Here is a 22,500-nt window from a genome sequence, read left to right as displayed (position 1 = left end):
TTTCAAAATATTATTAATATTATTATTATTATTATTATATATTTTATGTTGATATATATTTTTAATTTTTCTTACCCCATTGACAACTTTTTTAAATGTTTCAAATTAATAACAACAATAATAATAATAATTATTATTATTATTTTAAAATAATTTTCTTTAAATCAAGCTAAAATAAAATAAAAAATAAATATTAGACAAAATGCTTAAACTTAAAAAAAAATTAACTTAAAAGATAAAGGTTAGAAATGTTGCATTGGCAAATACTATAAATAAAATTAGCATAAGTTTAAATACTAAAATTACTAAAACTGAGAAAAAATATGAAAGCTTATTTAATAAATATCAGTAATATTAGTAATAATATTAATATATGCAATATTAGTATATCATATACAATTAAAATATAAAATAATATGATATATAATTATTTGTAATACATAGTTCAGTTCAGTGGAGTGTGTGTGTGTGTGTGTCGCCCCCTGCAGGGCCGTACTGTAACCGCACCTGGGATGGTTGGCTCTGTTGGGGAGACTCCGCCCCCGGCACCGCAGTCCAGCTCTGCCCCGCCTACTTCAAGGACTTCGATCCAAACGGTGAGCTGATGACGTCATAATCACAGTAATGCAGCCTCTGATGATCATAGAAATGTTATCCCATAATGTATGTATATGTATATAAAGCATCAAATAGACATTACAAAAAGTAGCTTTAGCAAGAAATATTATTATTATCTGATTCAACACAAATTCAATACTTTTATTGAATTAGAAAATTAGAAAATGATATACGAAATTAGGGGAAATAATAACACAGATTACTAGGCACCTAAAAATAACATAAACTGACATAAATAATATCCTATTTTAAGGACACCCGATTTTATGAAACTGGCACCTAAATATATATATATATTTTTTGTTAAACTTTTAATAAATTATTGTTAATGTTTGAAAATTGATTTCATAGCTCCCTGTTATAATACAAGTGTTTTAATAAATTACATTTAATAAATAAAAATGACTAAACTAAATAACATCTGTTTAAAAAAAAAAATCATATATGTTATTTAAATAAAATATGTTGTTTTTTAAAATTATATATGAACTAAAACTAATTAAAAAAAAAGTGTTATTTGAAATAAAATAAATGTTGACATAAAAATAACAAAGATTACTAGGCACATAAAAACATTTTTAATAAATTGTTGTTAAATTGCATAAGTTTTATGATTGAATTCAATTTTAAAAATTGATTCCATAGTTCCATGTTATATTACAATATAATAATTATAATCCCTATTATAAAAGTTTTTTATACATTTTATTTAATCAATAAAAAATATTAAATTGTTACATTTGTTCATGAATAAAATTGATTAGACATGCTTTCTGATTACTAATATTAAATTAACCTAAAACAAAGAATAAAACAGATTTCTAAAGCCCTAAAAATGTAATTTTGGTGAACTTTTCAATAAACTGTTGTGAAAATGAAAGAATTGAATTAGCCATGCTTTTTGAAATTAGAAAACCAGTGGAAAAATAAAACCGATTTAGGGAAATAATAAAATGGAAATAATAAATTTAACTGATTTACTTAAATTAACCTTTTTTTGTCTATTTAATGTAACCATAAAAAATTTTTTTTTTAGCAATTTTTTCACTTGGAAAAAAGTGTATTTTTTTATTTTAAAAAAATTGAAGCTATTTTTTTTTTTATTTTTACTTTTTTTTAATGCTTTTTTCACTTGGAGAAAGTTTATGTATTTTAAAAAAATGTAAGCTATTTTTTTCACTTGGAAAAAAAGTTTTTTTTTTTTTAAGCTTTTTTTTTCACTTGGAAAAAGTTTATTTATTTATTTAAAAAAAATGTGAGCTATTTTTTTTCACTTCTAAAAAGTTTTTTTTATTTATTTTTAAAGCTATTTTTTCACTTGGAATTTTTTTTTTTTTATAAACTCTGCTCACATCTCTCACCATCTTCCATCAGAGAAAGTGACCAAAGTGTGTGACTCAGACGGTCACTGGTTTCGTCACCCGGAAAGCAACCGTCTGTGGTCCAATTACACACAATGCTCAGCTTACACGAAGCAGAAACTCCAGGTCAGAGCTTGACTTTTACACATCAATCCAGTCGTCCAGAATCAGCCTGTCTTCACCTCTGTGTGTCTCCTGCAGCTCACACTCATCAATTATTATCTGGGGATGGTCGGCCACGTCCTGTCCATCATCTCGCTGTTCGTCTCCATCTGCATCTTCTCATACTTCAAGTACGTCACATGACGTTTGTGACCATAAAAGCGGAATCTATGACTTCGAGAAGACAGATGCAGATCATTTTTCTGTTTGTGAACGCTTTATATGATGTCTGCGCAGGTGTTTGAGCTGCCAGCGAATCACGCTTCATAAAAACATGTTCACCTCCTTCATCCTGAACTCGTTCGCCACCATCGGCTGGTTCTACTTCGTCATCGAATCTCAGCAGACCAGAACAGACTCGGTAAGTGTGCATAAATACTGTGTGCATGAGCTGAACTTATAAACACTTACTGTAACTTACTGTACAGAGCTCTTCAAACTGGGTTGCAAAAAAATGTAGAGGAAAAAACATTACAAGCTAATATATGCAGTTATTAAAAATATTAATGCAATTTGTAATTTAAAAAAAGAAAATAAAGTAATAAAATCTGCTTTGTTAAAAAATATATTTTTATAAATTAATCAAAAATAATAATTTGCGTTATTTGAAATAATATAAATGTTAACTGACATAAAATAAAATAAAAATAAAAATATTTTCAGTTTTATTTCAGCTATTCTTAATTTCGTGTAGTTTAACGTGAAGTACTTAAATAACTAAAACTGAAGTAACTAAATCTAAGTCAATTAAAACTAATAAACAGAAACGAATAAAAACTATATATTACTAAAACTAAAAAATATATATTTTTAAAATAAACGAACTGAAACTAAAACTGTTATTTAAAATAAAATAAAAATATAACAGAATAAAAAATATATATTTTACTTCAGGTTTATTTCAGCTAAATATAAATAACTAAAATTAATTAAACTAAAACTAATAAATAGAAATTAACAAAAGCTATGTAGACGAATTGAAAATTATAAATTGTAAAAAAAAAATCATATATTTTTTAAAAACATTAACTATAACTAAAACCATAAAAAGTGTTATTTTAAATAAAAAATAAATAAAAAAAACTTATTTTACTTCAGTTTTATTTCAGCAATTCTCATTTGTCTTTAGTTTGACAAAGTACTAAAAAACAGAAAAGGTGATATATTTACAAAACAACAAAAACTTGTACTCTAATATATTAAAATATATTAACAGTTTACTAAAATTAAAGTAAAAACTGAAAACATAAAAATAAAGTAAAATTCAAAATATTAACAAACTATAATAGTATCTCAATGCTACTAAAATAACATTAATGAATACAGTGTAAATACATATATATATATATACAGTATGTTCCTGTGTAAATAGTAAATAAAGTAAAAAAAAAAACAGTAAATATTTCCTACATAACAAGAAGATTTTATCATAATTTTAATGTTTTAAATAATAAATATAATAAACATGATCTGATGTAATCGTGTGGTGTTTGTGTGTAAAGCTCAGTCTTTGATTAGACCGTACAGTACAGGGACTGTGTATCTGATGACGTACTGTATGTTCAGTCTCAGATCGGCTGTAAGCTGCTGGCTAGCATCATGCAGTACACGTCCTGCTCTAATTATTTCTGGATGCTGTGTGAGGGGATCTACCTGCACACGCTCATCATCGTGGCTGTGTTTGTGGGCGAGCAGCAGCTGGGCTGGTATTACGTCCTCGGCTGGGGTACGCTCTCTCCTTCATCTCTGACCTTTCCATGACCTCGCTCTCACGAGGTCATTCGTTACCATTCGTTGATGTTTCAGATAGTTGCTTTTCTATTTATTTATGTTAGTAAAACGTTCGGTCACGCTTTATTTTAGGGTCCAATTCTCACTATTAACTATGACTTTTGCCTCAATTAACTCCTTGTTTGCTGCTTATTAATAGTTTATAAGGTAGTTGTTACGTTTAGGGTATTGGGTAGGATTATGGATGTCATGCATTATATGTACTTTATAAGCACTAATAAACAGCCAATAGGTTAATAATAGGCATGCTAATAAGCAACTAGTTATTAGTGTGAATAGGACCCTATACTAACTTTTTTTTTTATTGACTTATATTTTATGTTGTGTTGTGTATTTTTTTATGTATTACATGTATATACTGTAACTGTGAAATCTTGATATATATCACTTAAAATTAAAATGTGTGTGTGTATATTAATATATATAAACTGCCATTAAGATGCACTGTCAATAAGAAAAAAATAATATTTATATATATATATATATATATATAGTATATATATATTTTTTTTCTTTATTTTCAGCTATTAACTGTAACTAATTAAATAAAATTTGTGTTTGTACACTGCTGTTAAAAAAAATTAATACTTTTATTCAGCAAGGATGCATTAAATTGATAAAAAGTGTAAATTGTAATAATATTTTAAAAATATTACAGATTTTTACTGTATTTTTAATCAAATAAACGAAGCCTTGATGAGCAGAAAAGTCGTCTTTAAAAAAAGAAAACATTAAAATGTTATTGATCCCAGATTCTTGAATGACAGTGTGTATACACACACACACACACACAAACACACACACACACACACACACACACACAAAGATATTAAAACATAATTACTATAATAATCATCATTTTACTAGTGTTATATATCTAGATTTCACAATAATTATAGTTAAAGAAAAAATATATATAAATAGAATATATCTAAAATTCTAAAATTCTACTAGAAATTAAATAGAATATATTCATCATTTGCATACATCACATTCATCATTTCATATTTTTGTTTAGTTAAACTTGACGTACTAAAATAACTAAAACTATATAAACTAAAACTTATGAATAAATATTAATAAAGAATTTAGTCATATATTCAAAAACACTACAAAATGACCAAAACTTTAACTACAAATAAGTGAAAATATGCTACAGCTTATTAAATAAAGTGCCTCGTTAAAGCTCTTTAAACTGCATAAATATTTTCCCAGTTCAAAACTTTATCATATAATTACAATACTTATACACACACACATAAACATGGTCAAACACCCACTATTTTAATAGTTATTTTATTGCTCCACATTTGTTCACAGAATAATAAAATGTATAGAGTTCACTTAATCTTAAGTTGACTTCATACTCTAATGACTGAGCTCTTTAAACACATCACACAGTGCTTATTTTTTGACAGTAGATATATTAGTTTGAGCTCATTTAAGATGTTTTTTGCAGGTTTTCCAGTGATCCCCGCGGTCCTGCACGCTGTGGCACGTCTGCTCTTCCACGACGACAGGTCAACACCACGTTTCTGGAATTCACACTTGAACTCTAATAATGTACATAGAAATGCCTAAATACTTGACGTTTACTCCAGGTGTTGGTCCATGAACACAAAGCTGCTGTACATCACACACGGCCCCATTCACGTCGCTCTGCTGGTGAGCTTCATCATCATCATCATCGTCATCATCATCATCATCAGTGTTTGGGAAAGTTGCTTTTAAAAGTAATGCATTACAATATTGGGTTTAGCTTAAGGTGCGCCTAAACCGTCAATTACACAGAAATGCTTGGTGGTTATTTACATAAACCCTCATTGGTGGAAGTGAACATAAATGGTAGAGAATGAAAATAGGTGAATAACAGTAGTTAAACTGGATCCGTGTAGCTCTTAAAGTGACAGTAGCCTAATATTCCTGCCGCTGACTGTGTACTTCAGATTAAACAAACAACAAAATACAAAGAGGAAATAACTCACTGCTGGTGACCGAAATGCATTGAGTTGCTGCCATGTGATTGGCTGATTAGCAATTTGTGTTACCAAGCAATTGAACAGGTGCACCGAATAAAGTGCCCAGTATATTTGATAAAAATCGTCTTTAAATAAAATAAAAAAAAATCCATAGAATTGCAGCACAAGTCCATTTGCATTTGTCTGCAATGCACAAATATTTAGATCTCTTGATGACCCGATCTATACATCTTTGTATACAACTACAACTTTGACAGATATATTTATAATTTCGATTGCATTGCTACTAGCACTGTTAATGCTAATAAAACAGATCTCTAGGGGCGTGGGCCCTTAGATTCGTCCTAATTACCCCCTACACCGATCTTCAGTCCATCTGTGTGATCTGACCCGACGTCTCTCTCCACCCGACAGGTGAACCTGTTCTTCCTTCTGAACATCGTGCGGGTGTTAATCACCAAACTGCGGGTCACTCACCACACCGAGACCAATGTGTACATGAAGGCGGTTCGTGCCACCATCATCCTGGTTCCTCTGCTGGGCGCTCAGTTCATCCTGGTGCCGCTGGAGCCCAGCGGACGCATCTCTCTGGCCGTCTACGAGCTCTTCATGAACATCTTTGTGCATTACCAGGTAATGAAACAATCAATTACAGACATTAGCATCAGCGTTGTGTTTCTGTAACATAATACATAAATGCCAGCTTAAGCGCTTTCCACTGCATTATTAATGCCACTACAGCATACAATGTGCTGCTATTGTAACGAAGGAGGCGTTGTGATAAAAGAGTGGGAATCCACTTGTAGGCTTTATTAGTAGAGCGTAGTCAAACAGGCACGGTCAAACACCAGCGAAACAGTACATACAAGACAATGCAAAATAGTAGTTCACTAAACAGGCGAAGCTCAGGGCAGGCAGCAAACAATCATAAACAGATAGTCCAAGATCAAAATACTCGAAGACGAGGCAGGGCAAGAAAACACGGGAATGAAACCAGGAGAATGTTACAGGTGAAGCATTAAATCACCAGCGATGTGAGCCTTTCTTCTTCTTCTCTTATTTAATGGTGGACTGCAACCAATGTTAAGGTGCATAACGCCACCTACTGTACTGGAGGATTTTGTGAGTCTTTTGTGACGTGAGCATGTGAGTGTGCTGTTCTTTTAGTGTTAGACTAATGAGGTGATGAGAGACAGGTGATTGCAATTGATGATGAGTCCAGGCAGAGGATTATGGGAAATGGAGTCCGGAGTGAAGTGGCAAGAGTCTGGAATAGAGTGCCCTCTAGTAAAGCTCACTCCAGCTAGAGATCATGACAGCTATTACATTTTAGTATCAATATATCATGTTCACACAGAGACTGGTAGCTCTGTTAGTAACATCTGTTGACTTTAGCAATCTGTGTTGGATTAAACATCAGTGGTGACAGTTCAGAAAAAACACTTAAAAAAAACTTAAACACAAAATAAAAGCAGCGTTGCAAATAAATGAGTAGCTATGGCCATGCAAAATATGTGTTGCAAAATCATTGCTTTTGCACTGTTTAATTCATATTTTGCTGTTCTTTCTTTCTTTATTTTTGCAAAAAATCTTCTTTTTCTTTTGCAATTCTTTATTGTTGTTTGCAAAAAGCTCATTTGTTTTTTGCTCACTAACATTTTCATTTACAAAACTTGATTTTCTATTGCAATACTTCAATTATTTTTGTGAATATATGTGGTATTGAATTGTCATCATATGTTTCCAAATAAAAATAAAAAACAATAAAAAAAGAAAATAACTTTTCTCAAAATTCTAACTTTTTTTCTCGCAATTCGGTTGTTAATTTGTATATAAACTCGTAATTGGGAGGAAAAAAATCATAATTATTAAAGTTTCAACTATCCTTTTTTTTAATTTCATGACATTTTTCAGTTCAATGGACTTTCATGTTAAGTTAAAGTTTATTTGATGTCAAATTACAAAGATCTTTCTAATGGTTTTGATTTCAGTTAACAATAATAAGCTTGAGCGTTTGTTTTGTGTTTCTGCAGGGTCTCCTGGTGGCCGTAATGTTCTGCTTCTGTAATGGAGAGGTATGACTTAATCATTTCATTGATTAATAATTAATACTTCATTAATGAACCTCATTAATCTTTATTAAATCACTTTAGATGAACAGAAACCTCTGAGGATTATAGTGGCCCACTATTTACTATAAAAAAACTATCATGCAGAATGTTTTTCACTTCCAGCATAAAGCAGAAGTAATATTAACGGTGACTTGGACTTTTTTCTTGTAATTATTGAATCAGACTACCAAAAACCATTTCTACACAAAATTCGATTAAAATACAAAATAATATTATGTTCTTCCGTTTTTTTTCCCAGTAATAACTGGATGCGTGATTTAATTTAATCTGAAACATTTCTTATTTCATACTATTTACTAATAAAACATTTATTGTTGCATACCGTTTAAGTGGTTGTATTTTAATTTTTATTTAACTTTGTTATGTATTGCTTATGACTTTAAATGCTACTAAAACTAAATTGCCTTCGGGAAATAAAGGCAAGCAACTTAAATGATATTTAATATAACATCCTATAGATTGCATATTATTTTCATAATTATCATGCATATATGTTATTTATTATAATATAGATATATTATGTTTAAAATAAATGTTATTTTTATATAAATATGATTGGGTCAAAAAAGAAATTTACGAAAGTGCATAGAAAACACATTAAATGTAAGCAAAGTGCCTTCTTTAAAGGTTTCAAATAAGTTTTTGGAGAATAAAATGTCAAAATTTGGTAGAAATTCTGTTACATTGTCATTCAGTGTAACACAGTATTCAAATGGGCCAAACCTAGGATAGTGGCAAATTTTTATTTTTAATTAGTATTCTTTTAATATGTCATAAATTGATCTTTTTTGTAAATGTGACAAGATTGTGACACTGAATGACATTTTAGTGGGTCTTCTATAAATCAGGGGAAAATGTATGATATTTATTTTTTGCTCACAAAAAAATGCAATTAAATTTAACAGAATATAAAAAAAAATGTGTGTGTGGGGGGGGGGGCGGGGTGCAACAACACTTTAAAGCAATATTACACGTATTGTTTGTATGCATAAACCCTTTTTTGTATTTGACCAGATTACAATGTTTTATATATACAGTATTGCGCTGGTGTTCTGTTCCCGCAGGTGCAGTCGGCACTGAGGCGCAAGTTTGCGCAGTATCGCGGTCAGCGAAAGCGCAGGCGTCTGGTGACCACTGACTCTCAATGTAACTACCACACCAACTCGTCCATCACCGAGACCAGCCGGGTCACCATCAGCCTGGAGCACGGCCCGATCAACACGAACGATAATGCGCATGCGCTGAACAGCCAGAGCAACGGCAAACGCTGCTCCAGCGACGTCCTCGAGTCGACTGAAATATGAGCTTCTGTCTAATCATGCGCATTAATACAGTGCATTCCCAGCTAACAAACATGTACTAGGAACATTTTGCTTACGTTGCCATGTTATAAAAACGTCATTTCTAAATGTTCTCTGAACATTCCAAGCATCCAGTTTTTAAATGTTTTAGAAACTGCTAATGAGAGCGTTTTAAGGGAACATTCCATTTTATTGTTACGGGAATGTTACTTTTGAATGTTCTCTGAACATTCCGAAACAAGTAGTTTAAACATTTGGGTAATAAATACGTTGTGGGAATGTTGTTTTGAAACATTTAAATGTCCTCATGTTCTTGATGTGATTATAACATTATTTAAAAGTTACAAAAACATTTCTTGCCACATTTTACTAACTTTATTTTGACCCAATATATAACAATATTTGAATGTTTATATTTAAAATTCTAAGAACATTAAAATGTCACTGAATTATACAGCATTCTATTAACATTTTCACCCAAAATATAACAAATGTTTATTTCGAATAGTAATAAAGTTATCAAAACATTCTGTAAACATTACTTGAAAAACGTTTATGTAACTTTTAAAAAATGTTGGTGAATATTCTGAGAACGTTTCCTGTTAGCTGGGTTATACTTCTTTAATGTAGTGTATGTTTGTTATTGATTAAAACATGTATTAGTGTTTTATTTGTGACACCTTTAAACACTTTGTAGCCTATTTGTACATTTAAACACATCAGTCTGACTGTAAAGTTGCTGCTAGCGCCATTTATTCAGTCTAAACTGTTTACACGTATGTATATTTCAATATAAATGGAAGGATTGTGTATCATGTGTTCATACAGAGAAAAATTACATCTGCAGGACATATTTTTTAGCGTGTTTGCTCAACTGCGATACGTCTATAGGACGTTTCCTATCAGATGTCAAATAGACGTTTAGAAGATGTCTTTAAGGTGTTTATGATTTGTAAAACTGACATCTTAAAGACGTCTATCAGATGTTTGTGGACAGCAGATGCTTTCCAGATCTTTAACAGATGTGTAATCTGGGGGAGGTTAACGTGTTCACGCAGAATATACCGGGACTTTTTGTATGTATAATGTTGTAAATAAGCTGTTGTATAAGCACTTGTGTTTTTCACCTAATGTTTCTGCTTCATAAGGAGAGGAGATTTAATGTTTCTGTGTTTTTATGATGTGTTGTCACATTTGCTTTTTGTGGTTATGAGGAAACGCAAAAAGACAAAACATTCCACTTTGACTTGTCAGAAAATCAGTATTTCTGTAAACTCAAAAGTACTTGGATTTGAAATGGCGTTAGTTAAAAGTACTGCATACAGAGGAATTTGTGTTCATCTTTTACGTTGATTATCACCCTATATACACTAATACAATCAGATACAATAATTTCTCAAATGTTTATTACAATACTGATAAACTGAACATTATCTTCAATGGTTTGAAAGACTGGATGATTCCAGCTGATTTCCTCTTGCACTGTCACCAACTGAACTGCAGTGTCAAACTATTTCATGTTTTAAGCTACAAACTCGATAATAAAGCACAATATTTCCATCTAACATGTATTTGCAGCTCGTCACATTAATGAAGTGTTTAGCAGTAAAACAGTTACCTCACCTATTTATTATAAATAAACACAGAACTTTACCCTAACATTCCCTAACATATGACTCCCAAAATCCGTATAATTTACGGTAAAAAAAACGGCAGCTGTGGTCGCCAGAACTCTACTGTAAAAAATACGGTAACAACGTTTTAGGTATTACGGTTTTACCTTAAATTTACAGTTAAATACCGTAATTTCATTATCCGATATAATGTTAGAATACCAATCTATTGAAGTACTGAAATCTGTTTTGCACCTTTGTAATACACTGATAACCACCAAATACATGTGGTGATGAGAAAGTCATGTTATGAACCAAAGCCCATCACAAGCAGTTTTTAAAAAAATAACATACATAGAAGGTGCACAGTGTCATTCACACAAACACTAATCACCATCATGGTGAGACGTATTAAAATGACATATGCAATAATCTTTAATTTAACAACATTATATGTGACATACAACCCTAATAAACATAACAGATAAGAATAAAATAAGAATAAACTGTTATTTTAAAGAAAAAACATCAAATTCAAACAAAATTTGAAAGGCTGGGAACGTCAGTTTACGTTTTTTTCCCTGTACATTTTACAGGATATTACCGTTAATCATTTAACCAGTTTGTACTGTAGCATTTTCAGTTTTTGACCGTTAAAATCACAGTCAGTTTTTACAGTGATTGGTTATTTGAGGAGGAAACCAAATAATAGTTATCTCTAGCTTTTCTTATAACCAAAAACTAACCTTCCAGAACATTTTGTTGTGATAACTTACTCAAAACAGTGTCTAATGGTAATTTTTAGGTTTTATAAGCATGAACTCAACTTTCCAAAACATTGCAGGGAGGTTTTGGTTCTAACCTAAAGAGAACCTACACTCTCAGAAAAAAAGGTACAAAAGCTAAAACTGCGGCAGCACCTTTTCAAAAAAGGGACACTTTTGTACCTTTTAGGTACTAAAATGTACATTTTTGGAACTTATATGTATCTTTAAGATACCAATATGGACTCTTTAAGTACAAAGGTGTGCCTTTTGAAAAGGTAGCACCCTGGTGACAGCTTTTGTACCTTTTTTTCTGAGAGTGTGTATATAAGCTTATTTTTATGTTACATTATACATTATTATACACTGTATTTTTTCCCACAGCCTCTGCACCACATTTTCTCTAGGTTTCCTGAGGAAGCGACACATATCCTTATAACACAAACAGACGCAAAAGTCTGTGAAGTTTTCATTTATTTATTTGAAAGGCGTATCAGGAGACATGTACAAATACATTGTTCATATGAATGCAGAATGAGTCACTCTTTAGATGTGCTTTCCTCAAACTCAACTACAAGACGACTGGCGTTCTTGAACAGGACATCCAAGCTTCTGTCGAAATGTTTTTAATTTCTAATCCACCATGACTTTTTCAGGATTTTATTCCTGCCCTGATAGCACTCGTCCATCTCAGAGACGTCTATTTGACGTCTGCATTACATCTGCAAGACGTATTTTTTTAAAGCGTTTACTCATCTGCTATACATCTATAGGACGTTTCCAATCAGATGTCAAACAGACGTTTAGAAGACGTCTCTAGGATGTAAAACTGACATCTTAAAGACGCCTATCAGATGCTTTCCAGATGAAGAGATCTTTAACAGACATCTTAGACGTACCTGTGCTATTTGGGTCTTATTTTATGTTTACCACTGAATAATCTCATCTTGAACTCTATTCTATAGAATTCACACTGTTTTATCGAGTTCTTTAAATGTCTTAATCATCGGAAAATGACGAGGTCCCACCGAGATTTGAACTCGGATCACTGGATTCAAAGTCCAGAGTGCTAACCATTACACCATGGGACCTGGGTGTCAAAAGCACTTTAGAAAACATAAACATACGGAGCTGTGAAGCTTTACACTCGAATAGACTTCTTAAAACACGTCTGCACTTTATTAAAGAACATAAAGAGACATTACAGCAGCTGTTTCATCATACATAGTAATCATTCAGAAGTAGCATCAAAGTCTAGCTTGCTATCCACAACACGAAGTGTCTTGTGTTGTTTCTCTTCATAAAGTGCTTCAAATAAATAGATAATATATGATTCAAATGTAAAACTACTGGGGTTATGATACAGTAATGGTTCACCATATTAGGATACCATGGTACAAGGTATGCATTAGAAGAACTGCAAGAATTTCGTTTTCTAACAAACTACTGTACAGTTAAATGTTTACTGATTTTTTTTGTCAAACTCAAGCTCATCTTATTTAAGTTTTAAACCCGAGAGCTTCGTTACCTTCAGCAGAGCTTATTTTATTCTTCATTATTTTATTCATAAGCTGTGAAGCCAACAGCTGTGCCTCTAGAGGCTTCAATAATTCATCTCCTCAGACATCTTCATCTGAGGTGAAATGACATGCTTCAACAGTGTGAACGACTGTGAGGAGATGTTTAATTAAAGAACAGCAGCAAGCTAACAAAAATATGCTCTAAGAACGTTTTCCTTAAATGTTTAAAAAAATGTTTTTTTCTTTTTTATCATTTTGCGAACGTTACTTTTTAATGTTTCCTGAACCATCTGAGCATGAGCATCACTAGAATTCTGGGCCATGTGCAGTGAATTTGAAACCTTTTGGCCCTATGCACTCTGTCACCCTTCCCACCCCCCCCCCCCCCCCCCCCACTAGCGACGCCCCTGCCTCTGAAGCCAGTAAGTAGTTATACTATAATTTTAAAAGTTAGGCATATAGTATGTCTAACTAATGTTTCAGTTGAAATTAATTCCATGAACGACGTATAAATGGTTTTGTGCTAACATTTTGAGAACATTTTTCCAGACCGGATAACTTTAAATGAACATTGCTGGAGGAGTTACTGGAAGAATGTTTGTTCATAATTTTGAGAGAACCTTGGCTGAATGCAAGCTGAAGTTCTGAGAACATTCTCTGTTAGTTAGAATAGAATAGAACAGAATAGAATGCAATAGAATTGCACAGAATAGAACTGCACTGAATAGAATGGACCAGAATATAATAGAACATAACAGAATAGAACAGTACATAATAGAATAGAACATAATAGAATACTATAGAATATCACATAATAGAATAGAACAGAATACAATAGTATAGAACAGAATAGAATGGACCAAAACATAATAGAACATAACAGAATGGAATATAATATAATAGAATACAATAGAATAGAATAGAACAGAATAGAATGGGCCAAAACATAATAGAACATAACAGAATGGCATAGAATATAATAGAATAGCGCATAATAGAACAGAATAGAATACAATAGAGTAGAACAAAATTGAATAGACATACCATGATAGAACAGAATAGAAAGGAACATAATATAATAGAACAGATCATAATAGAATAGAACATCATAAAATAGAATTGAACAGAATAGAATGGACCAGCACAGAATATAACATAATAGAATAGAATAGAACAGTACATAATTGAATAGAATAGAATAACACATAATATAATAGAACAGAACAGACAAGAACATAATAGAATTCAATAGAACTGAATAGAATACAATAGAATAGCACAGAATATAACATAATACAATAGAACAGAATAGAACATAGAATAGAATAGAATGTTGTTGAATATTAGTCTTTTTCCCCTGGTTAAATCATGTCACTGCTTTATTTTTGCTTCTTGTAGGGAAGAGCAGCGGAATCATCAGTCCATTTGTTGTTTGTGTCTGTGTGTTTTGAGGCTTTGTGAGATCTGTCAAGATGTTTTCTCAGTTTAGTCTTGATTTATTCATGAAATCTGTGAAGCAGAGCTGGATGTTGATGAATTACTGAGCTTCATCCAGACATTCCTTCAGCAGGAGGGACTCTCCAGAGTCCAGACCCTCGATCTGTGGTCACCTCTAGATGGAGGTATAAACCAGAAGATCAGCTGATCCACAAAGCACGAGTCTGCTGATGAAATCAGGATTTCTTCAGCTCAGACTGGGAATAATCTGCAACTTTTTGATCTCGTAAGTATGGAAGTCCTAAGAGTCCATGGATTATGATTATTTTTCTTGTTTTCTCATGATCATGACACACAAATTTTGCTCACCTGCCCCTTTCCCCCTTGATGCACAAACTACTTGTATTATTAAATTATTATTATTTTACAAGAACGACATGAGGAGAGCATGCACAGCTGTTGTTTATATTCCTGTGTGTAGCCTGAGGAAATAATGTTAGCTGCAGCAAGGGGTGAAGCCATCATTTCAGATTTTATTTAATTTTAATTTTATGTCTGTTTTATCTGTTTTTATCATTTTTTATCTTATCTTTAATTGGTTACGAAATCAAATACACTGCTGGACAACAACCAATCATTTGTATTGTATAATATATTTGTCCTTTATTTTCTTAATGACATTGGTTTATAAAGGCTATTATGAACAGTTTTTTACACATTTTTACAATAGAATAAGGAAGTATGAATATATTAGTTATATAATAGTTATATATTATATATATTATATTATATTAGAATATAATAGTTTCTATACTAAATGAAATGTCAATTAGCACTACATTATTTATAACATGGAGATGACTTGAAAAACGCACAGACTATATATTTTCACAATCATGTGTTCAATGGCTCCACATTTCATCGGTCGAAACGTTTCTGCTTTTTATTCAGCTCAGCTACAGTTATAGCCAGATAATTTTGTCCATATTAGTGATTTCCTGGCATGTTATAAATTAGTCAGTTTTGGATTTTCTGCATGAGAGCGTCCTCCAGCTTTGAGTATGACTGAAACATACACTGCTGATCATTGTTTCTTTTTCAAAACTGAATCACGGAATTTGCTGCTGCATTAATACAGAAGCCCCGTATCGATACGTGTATAAGCAAGTCCTATTTAAAGCCTTGTTCCTTGTGCCCCTTTGATACTTTGAGCACCTGTTCCTCCAAAGGTCTCGGCACGGCATGCTATTGCGGTGGTGAAACTGTGATGAGCCACACATCTAGCAAGAACTTAACGATACACAAAATAATCATACTGATTCAAGCATTTAACATCTATGAGTTAATTAAATATCAGTAATGAACAATAAAGCACAAATTATAATGATCACTAAGAAAGTCTTTATTCTATATTGCCAAATGTTGGTGCAGTTGTGTAACTTAGAGAATGAGTTTTCGTTATGTCGTGTAATGAGAAAACAACTTTAGTTATTTCAAGATCATGAGAAAATTATATGTCCTGATAACCAGAAAACAAATTTCATTATGTCGAGTTCACAAGAAAATATTAAGTCGTTATAACGAGAAAACAACTTGCTTTATGTTCAGATCATTTGAAAATTTTAAGTTGTGATAAGGAGAAATAGGCTTTTATTATGTCAATATCACAAGAAAATATAAAGTAATGTAAACGAGAAAAGAACTTCCTTTATGTTCAAATCACAAGGAAATATTAAGTCGCGATGACGAGAAACAACCTTCGTTATTTCGAGATCACAAGAAAATATTAAGTCACGATAATGAGAAAACAACTTTCGTTATTTTGAGATCACAAGAAAATATTAAGTTGCGATAACGAGAAAGCTACTTTCGTTATGTCGAGTTCACAAGAAAATATTAAGTCGCAATAACTTAAAAACAACTTTCGTTATGTTGAGATCACAAGAAAATATTAAGTCGCGATAACAAGAAAACAACTTTCATTATTTTGAGATCACAAGAAAATATTAAGTCGCGATGACGAGAAACAACCTTCATTATTTTGAGATCACAAGAAAATATTAAGTCACGATAATGAGAAAACAATTTTCGTTATGTCGAGATCACGAGAAGTTATCGAAGTCGGGATTACATGAAAACAACTTTCGTTATGTTGAGATCCCAAGAAAATATTAAGTCGCAATAACTTAAAAACAACTTTCGTTATTTTGAGATCACAAGAAAATATTAAGTTACGATGACGAGAAAACAACTTTCGTTATTTTGAGATCACAAGAAAATATTAATTCGCGATAATGAGAAAACAACTTTCGCTATTTTGAGATCACAAGAAAATATTAATTCGCGATAATGAGAAAACAACTTTCGTTATGTTGAGATCACAAGAAAATATTAAGTCGCGATAACAAGAAAACAACTTTATTTTGAGATCACAAGAAAATAAAGTCACGATGACGAGAAACAACCTCCGTTATTTTGAGATCACAAGAAAATATTAAGTCGCGATGACGAGAAAACAACTTTCGTTATGTTGAGATCACAAGAAAATATTACGTCGCGATAACGGAAAAAAAACTTTCATTATTTTGAGATCACAAGAAAATATTAAGTCGCGATGACGAGAAACAACTTTCGTTATGTTGAGATCACAAGAAAATATTAAGTCGCGATGACGAGAAACAACCTTCATTATTTTGAGATCACAAGAAAATATTAAGTCGCGATACTGAGAAAACAACTTTCGTTATGTTGAGATCACAAGAAAATATTAAGTCGCAATGATGAGAAACAACTTTCGTTATGTTGAGATCACAAGAAAATATTAAGTCGCAATAACGAGAAAACAACTTTCGTTATGTTGAGATCACGGGAAAATATTAACCCTCTGAAGTCGATTAACGCGGATACGCGTTCTGTGATGAAGTAATCCATATGAAAACAACGCGATGTCCGTTTTTCATGTCTCCCTTCATTATATCTAATGTGACCACGCCCCCGCGCTGAACGCGCTATTCAGATTCAAACTGAAGCGCGCGGCTTGAATACGCCCACACAGAAGATATTTCTTAATATTTCACAAGAAAATATTAAGTCATGATAATGAGAAAACAATTTTCGTTATGTCGAGATCACGAGAAGTTATCGAAGTCGTGATTACATGAAAACAACTTTCGTTATGTTGAGATCCCAAGAAAATATTAAGTCGCGATAACTTAAAAACAACTTTCATTATTTTGAGATCACAAGAAAATATTAAGTTACGATGACGAGAAAACAACTTTCGTTATTTTGAGATCACAAGAAAATATTAATTTGCGATAATGAGAAAACAACTTTCGTTATGTTGAGATCACGGGAAAATATTAAGTCGCGATAATAAGAAAACAACTTTATTTTGAAATCACAAGAAAATAAAGTCACGATGACGGGAAACAACCTCTGTTATTTTGAGATCACAAGAAAATATTAAGTCGCGATGATGAGAAAACAACTTTTGTTATGTTGAGATCACAAGAAAATAATAAGTCGCGATAACGGAAAAACAACTTTCGTTATTTTGAGATCACAAGAAAATATTAAGTCGCGATGACGAGAAACAACTTTCGTTATGTTGAGATCACAAGAAAATATTAAGTCGCGATGACGAGAAACAACCTTCGTTATTTTGAGATCACAAGAAAATATTAAGTCACGATAATGAGAAAACAACTTTCGTTATTTTGAGATCACAAGAAAATATTAAGTCGCGATAATGAGAAAACAACTTTCGTTATGTTGAGATCACGGGAAAATATTAAGTCGCGATAATAAGAAAACAACTTTATTTTGAGATCACAAGAAAATAAAGTCACTATGACGAGAAACAACCTCCGTTATTTTGAGATCTCAAGAAAATATTAAGTCGCGATGACGAGAAAACAACTTTTGTTATGTTGAGATCACAAGAAAAAATTACGTCGCGATAACGGAAAAACAACTTTCGTTATTTTGAGATCACAAGAAAATATTAAGTCGCGATGACGAGAAACAACTTTCGTTATGTTGAGATCACAAGAAAATATTAAGTCGCGATGACGAGAAACAACCTTCGTTATTTTGAGATCACAAGAAAATATTAAGTCGCGATAATGAGAAAACAACTTTCGTTATGTTGAGATCACAAGAAAATATTAAGTCGCGATGATGAGAAACAACTTTTGTTATTTTGAGATCACAAGAAAATATTAAGTCGCGATGACGAGAAAACAACTTTCGTTATTTTGAGTTCACAAGAAAATATTTAGTCGCGATAAACGAGAAAACAACTTTCGTTATGTTGAGATCTCGAGAAAATATTAAGTCGCGATAACGAGAAAACAACTTTCATTATGTTGAGATCACGGGAAAATATTAAGTTGCGATGACGAGAAAACAACTTTCGTTATGTTGAGATCACAAGAAAATAATAAGTCGCAATGACGAGAAAACAACTTTCGTTATTTTGAGTTCACAAGAAAATATTTAGTTGCGATAAACGAGAAAACAACTTTCATTATGTTGAGATCTCGAGAAAATATTAAGTCGCGATAACGAGAAAACAACTTTCATTATGTTGAGATCACGGGAAAATATTAACCCTCTGAAGTCGATTAACGAGGATAATGAGAAAAACAACTTTCGTTATGTTGAGATCACAAGAAAATATTAAGTCGCAATAACGAGAAAACAAATTTCGTTATGTTGAGATCTCGGGAAAATATTAACCCTCTGAAGTCGATTAACGCGGATAATGAGAAAAACAACTTTCGTTATGTTGAGATCACAAGAAAATATTAAGTCGCGATGATTAGAAACAACTTTTGTTATGTTGAGATCACAAGAAAATATTAAGTCACGATAATGAGAAAACAACTTTTGTTATTTTGAGATCACAAGAAAATATTAAGTCGCGATGACGAGAAAACAACTTTCGTTATTTTGAGTTCACACGAAATTATTAAGTCGCGATAAACGAGAAAACAACTTTCGTTATGTTGAGATCACGGGAAAATATTAAGTCGCGATGACGAGAAAACAACTTTGGTTATGTTGAGATCACAAGAAAATAATAAGTCGCAATGACGAGAAAATAACTTTCGTTTTTTTGAGATCACGGGAAAATATTAAGTCGCGATAACGAGAAAACAACTTTTGTTATGTTGAGATCACAAGAAAATATTAATTCGCGATAATGAGAAAACAACTTTCGTTATGTTGAGATCACGGGAAAATTTTAAGTCGCAATATCGAGAAAACTATCGTTATGTTGAGATCACAAGAAAATATTAAGTCGCGATAATAAGAAAACAACTTTATTTTGAGATCACAAGAAAATAAAGTCACGATGACGAGAAACAACCTCCGTTATTTTGAGATCACAAGAAAATATTAAGTCGCGATAATGAGAAACAACTTTCGTTATGTTGAGATCACAAGAAAATATTAAGTCGCGATATCGAGAAAACTATCGTTATGTTGAGATCACAAGAAAATATTAATTCGCGATAATAAGAAAACAACTTTATTTTGAGATCACAAGAAAATAAAGTCACGATGACGAGAAACAACCTCCGTTATTTTGAGATCACAAGAAAATATTAAGTCGCGATGATGAGAAACAACTTTCGTTATGTTGAGATCACAAGAAAATATTAAGTCGCAATAACGAGAAAACAACTTTCGTTATGTTGAGATCACGGGAAAATATTAACCCTCTGAAGTCGATTAACGCGGATTATGAGAAAAACAACTTTCGTTATGTTGAGATCACAAGAAAATATTAAGTCGCGATGATGAGAAACAACTTTTGTTATGTTGAGATCACAAGAAAATATTAAGTCACGATAATGAGAAAACAACTTTTGTTATTTTGAGATCACAAGAAAATATTAAGTCGCGATGACGAGAAAACAACTTTCGTTATTTTGAGTTCACAAGAAAATATTAAGTCGCGATAAACGAGAAAACAACTTTCGTTATGTTGAGATCTCGAGAAAATATTAAGTCGCGATAACGAGAAAACAACTTTCATTATGTTGAGATCACGGGAAAATATTAAGTCGCGATGACGAGAAAATAACTTTCGTTATGTTGAGATCACAAGAAAATAATAAGTCGCAATGACGAGAAAATAACTTTCATTTTTTTGAGATCACGGGAAAATATTAAGTCGCGATAACGAGAAAACAACTTTTGTTATGTTGAGATCACAAGAAAATATTAATTCGCGATAATGAGAAAACAACTTTCGTTATGTTGAGATCACGGGAAAATATTAAGTCGCGATATCGAGAAAACTATCGTTATGTTGAGATCACAAGAAAATATTAAGTCGCGATAATAAGAACACAACTTTATTTTGAGATCACAAGAAAATAAAGTCACGATGACGAGAAACAACCTCCGTTATTTTGAGATCACAAGAAAATATTAATTCGCGATAATGAGAAAACAACTTTCGTTATGTTGAGATCACAAGAAAATATTAAGTCGCGATGATGAGAAACAACTTTCGTTATGTTGAGATCACAAGAAAATATTAAGTCGCAATAACGAGAAAACAACTTTCGTTATGTTGAGATCGCGGGAAAATATTTACCCTCTGAAGTCGATTAATGCGGATAATGAGAAAAACAACTTTCGTTATGTTGAGATCACAAGAAAATATTAAGTCGCGATGATGAGAAACAACTTTCGTTATGTTGAGATCACAAGAAAATATTAAGTCACGATAATGAGAAAACAACTTTCGTTATTTTGAGTTCACAAGAAAATATTTAGTCGCGATAAACGAGAAAACAACTTTCGTTATGTTGAGATCTCGAGAAAATATTAAGTCGCGATAATGAGAAAACAACTTTCATTATGTTTAGATCACGGGAAAATATTAAGTCGCGATGACGAGAAAACAACTTTCGTTATGTTGAGATCACAAGAAAATAATAAGTCGCAATGACGAGAAAATAACTTTCGTTATTTTGAGATCACGGGAAAATATTAAGTCGCGATAACGAGAAAACAACTTTTGTTATGTTGAGATAACGAGAAAATGAAGTTGTGATAAAAAATGTAGGTTACACTTTAGAATAGGGAACACATATTCACTATTAACTAAGAGTTTTTCCTGAACAAACTCCTAATTTGCTGCTTATTAATAATTAGAAAGGTAGTTGTTAAATTAAGGTAGGAGGTCGGATAAAGGGATCTAAAATATGGTCATGCAGAATAAGGCATTAATATATGCTTTATGAGTACTAATAAACAGCCAATATGCTAGTAATATGCATGCTAACAAACAACTAGTTAACAGTGAGAACTGGTCTTAAATCATTTTATTCTTGGTTATGTGAATGTTGAGGGAACATTCCATTTGATCATTTTGCAGTTCTTGGAACGTTTGAAACAAGTAGAATGTATTAAAGGGATAGTTCACCCAAAAATCCTAATTATGTTATTAATAACTCACCCTCATGTCGTTCCAAACCCGTAAGACCTCCATTTATCTTCGGAACACAGGTTAAGATATTTTAGATTTAGTCCGAGAGCTCTCAGTCCCTCCATTGAAGCTGTGTGTACGGTCTACTGTCCATGTCCAGAAAGGTAAGAAAAACATCATCAAAGTAGTCCATGTGACATCAGAGGGTCAGTTAGAATTTTTTGAAGCATCGAAAATACATTTTGGTCCAAAAATAGCAAAAACTATGACTTTATTCAGCATTGTCTTCTCTTCCGTGTCTGTTGTGAGAGAGTTCAAAACAAAGCAGTTTGTGATATCCGGTTCACGAACGAATCATTCGATGTAACC

The 22,500-nt window shown here is 32.0% G+C and overlaps 1 protein-coding gene and 1 non-coding gene across 2 annotated transcripts in view; one reads left to right on the top strand and one right to left on the bottom strand.

Annotated features, from left to right (window-relative positions):
* The window catches only part of LOC132129574 (calcitonin gene-related peptide type 1 receptor-like), a 15,000-nt gene extending 5,577 nt beyond the window's left edge, over window positions 1-9,423 (top strand). Inside the window, exons 3-12 of the mRNA XM_059541207.1 lie at window positions 489-596; window positions 1,993-2,105; window positions 2,181-2,272; window positions 2,379-2,502; window positions 3,708-3,867; window positions 5,392-5,452; window positions 5,534-5,597; window positions 6,326-6,544; window positions 7,945-7,986; window positions 9,108-9,423. Coding sequence (XP_059397190.1) covers window positions 489-596; window positions 1,993-2,105; window positions 2,181-2,272; window positions 2,379-2,502; window positions 3,708-3,867; window positions 5,392-5,452; window positions 5,534-5,597; window positions 6,326-6,544; window positions 7,945-7,986; window positions 9,108-9,347 — 1,223 coding nt within the window. The 3' untranslated portion in view covers window positions 9,348-9,423. The remainder of the gene's footprint in view (window positions 1-488; window positions 597-1,992; window positions 2,106-2,180; window positions 2,273-2,378; window positions 2,503-3,707; window positions 3,868-5,391; window positions 5,453-5,533; window positions 5,598-6,325; window positions 6,545-7,944; window positions 7,987-9,107) is intronic.
* A 3,317-nt stretch (window positions 9,424-12,740) lies between these two features.
* On the bottom strand, window positions 12,741-12,812 carry trnaq-uug (transfer RNA glutamine (anticodon UUG)). The gene has a single exon. It is a non-coding gene; the product is annotated as a tRNA-Gln (tRNA).
* Window positions 12,813-22,500: the final 9,688 nt, after the last annotated feature.

Source organism: Carassius carassius, chromosome 46 (genome assembly GCF_963082965.1).
Source record: "Carassius carassius chromosome 46, fCarCar2.1, whole genome shotgun sequence".
NCBI lineage: Eukaryota > Metazoa > Chordata > Actinopteri > Cypriniformes > Cyprinidae > Carassius > Carassius carassius.
The sequence above is the reverse complement of the archived record's forward strand: the minus strand, read 5'-3'. Positions and strand labels throughout refer to the sequence as shown.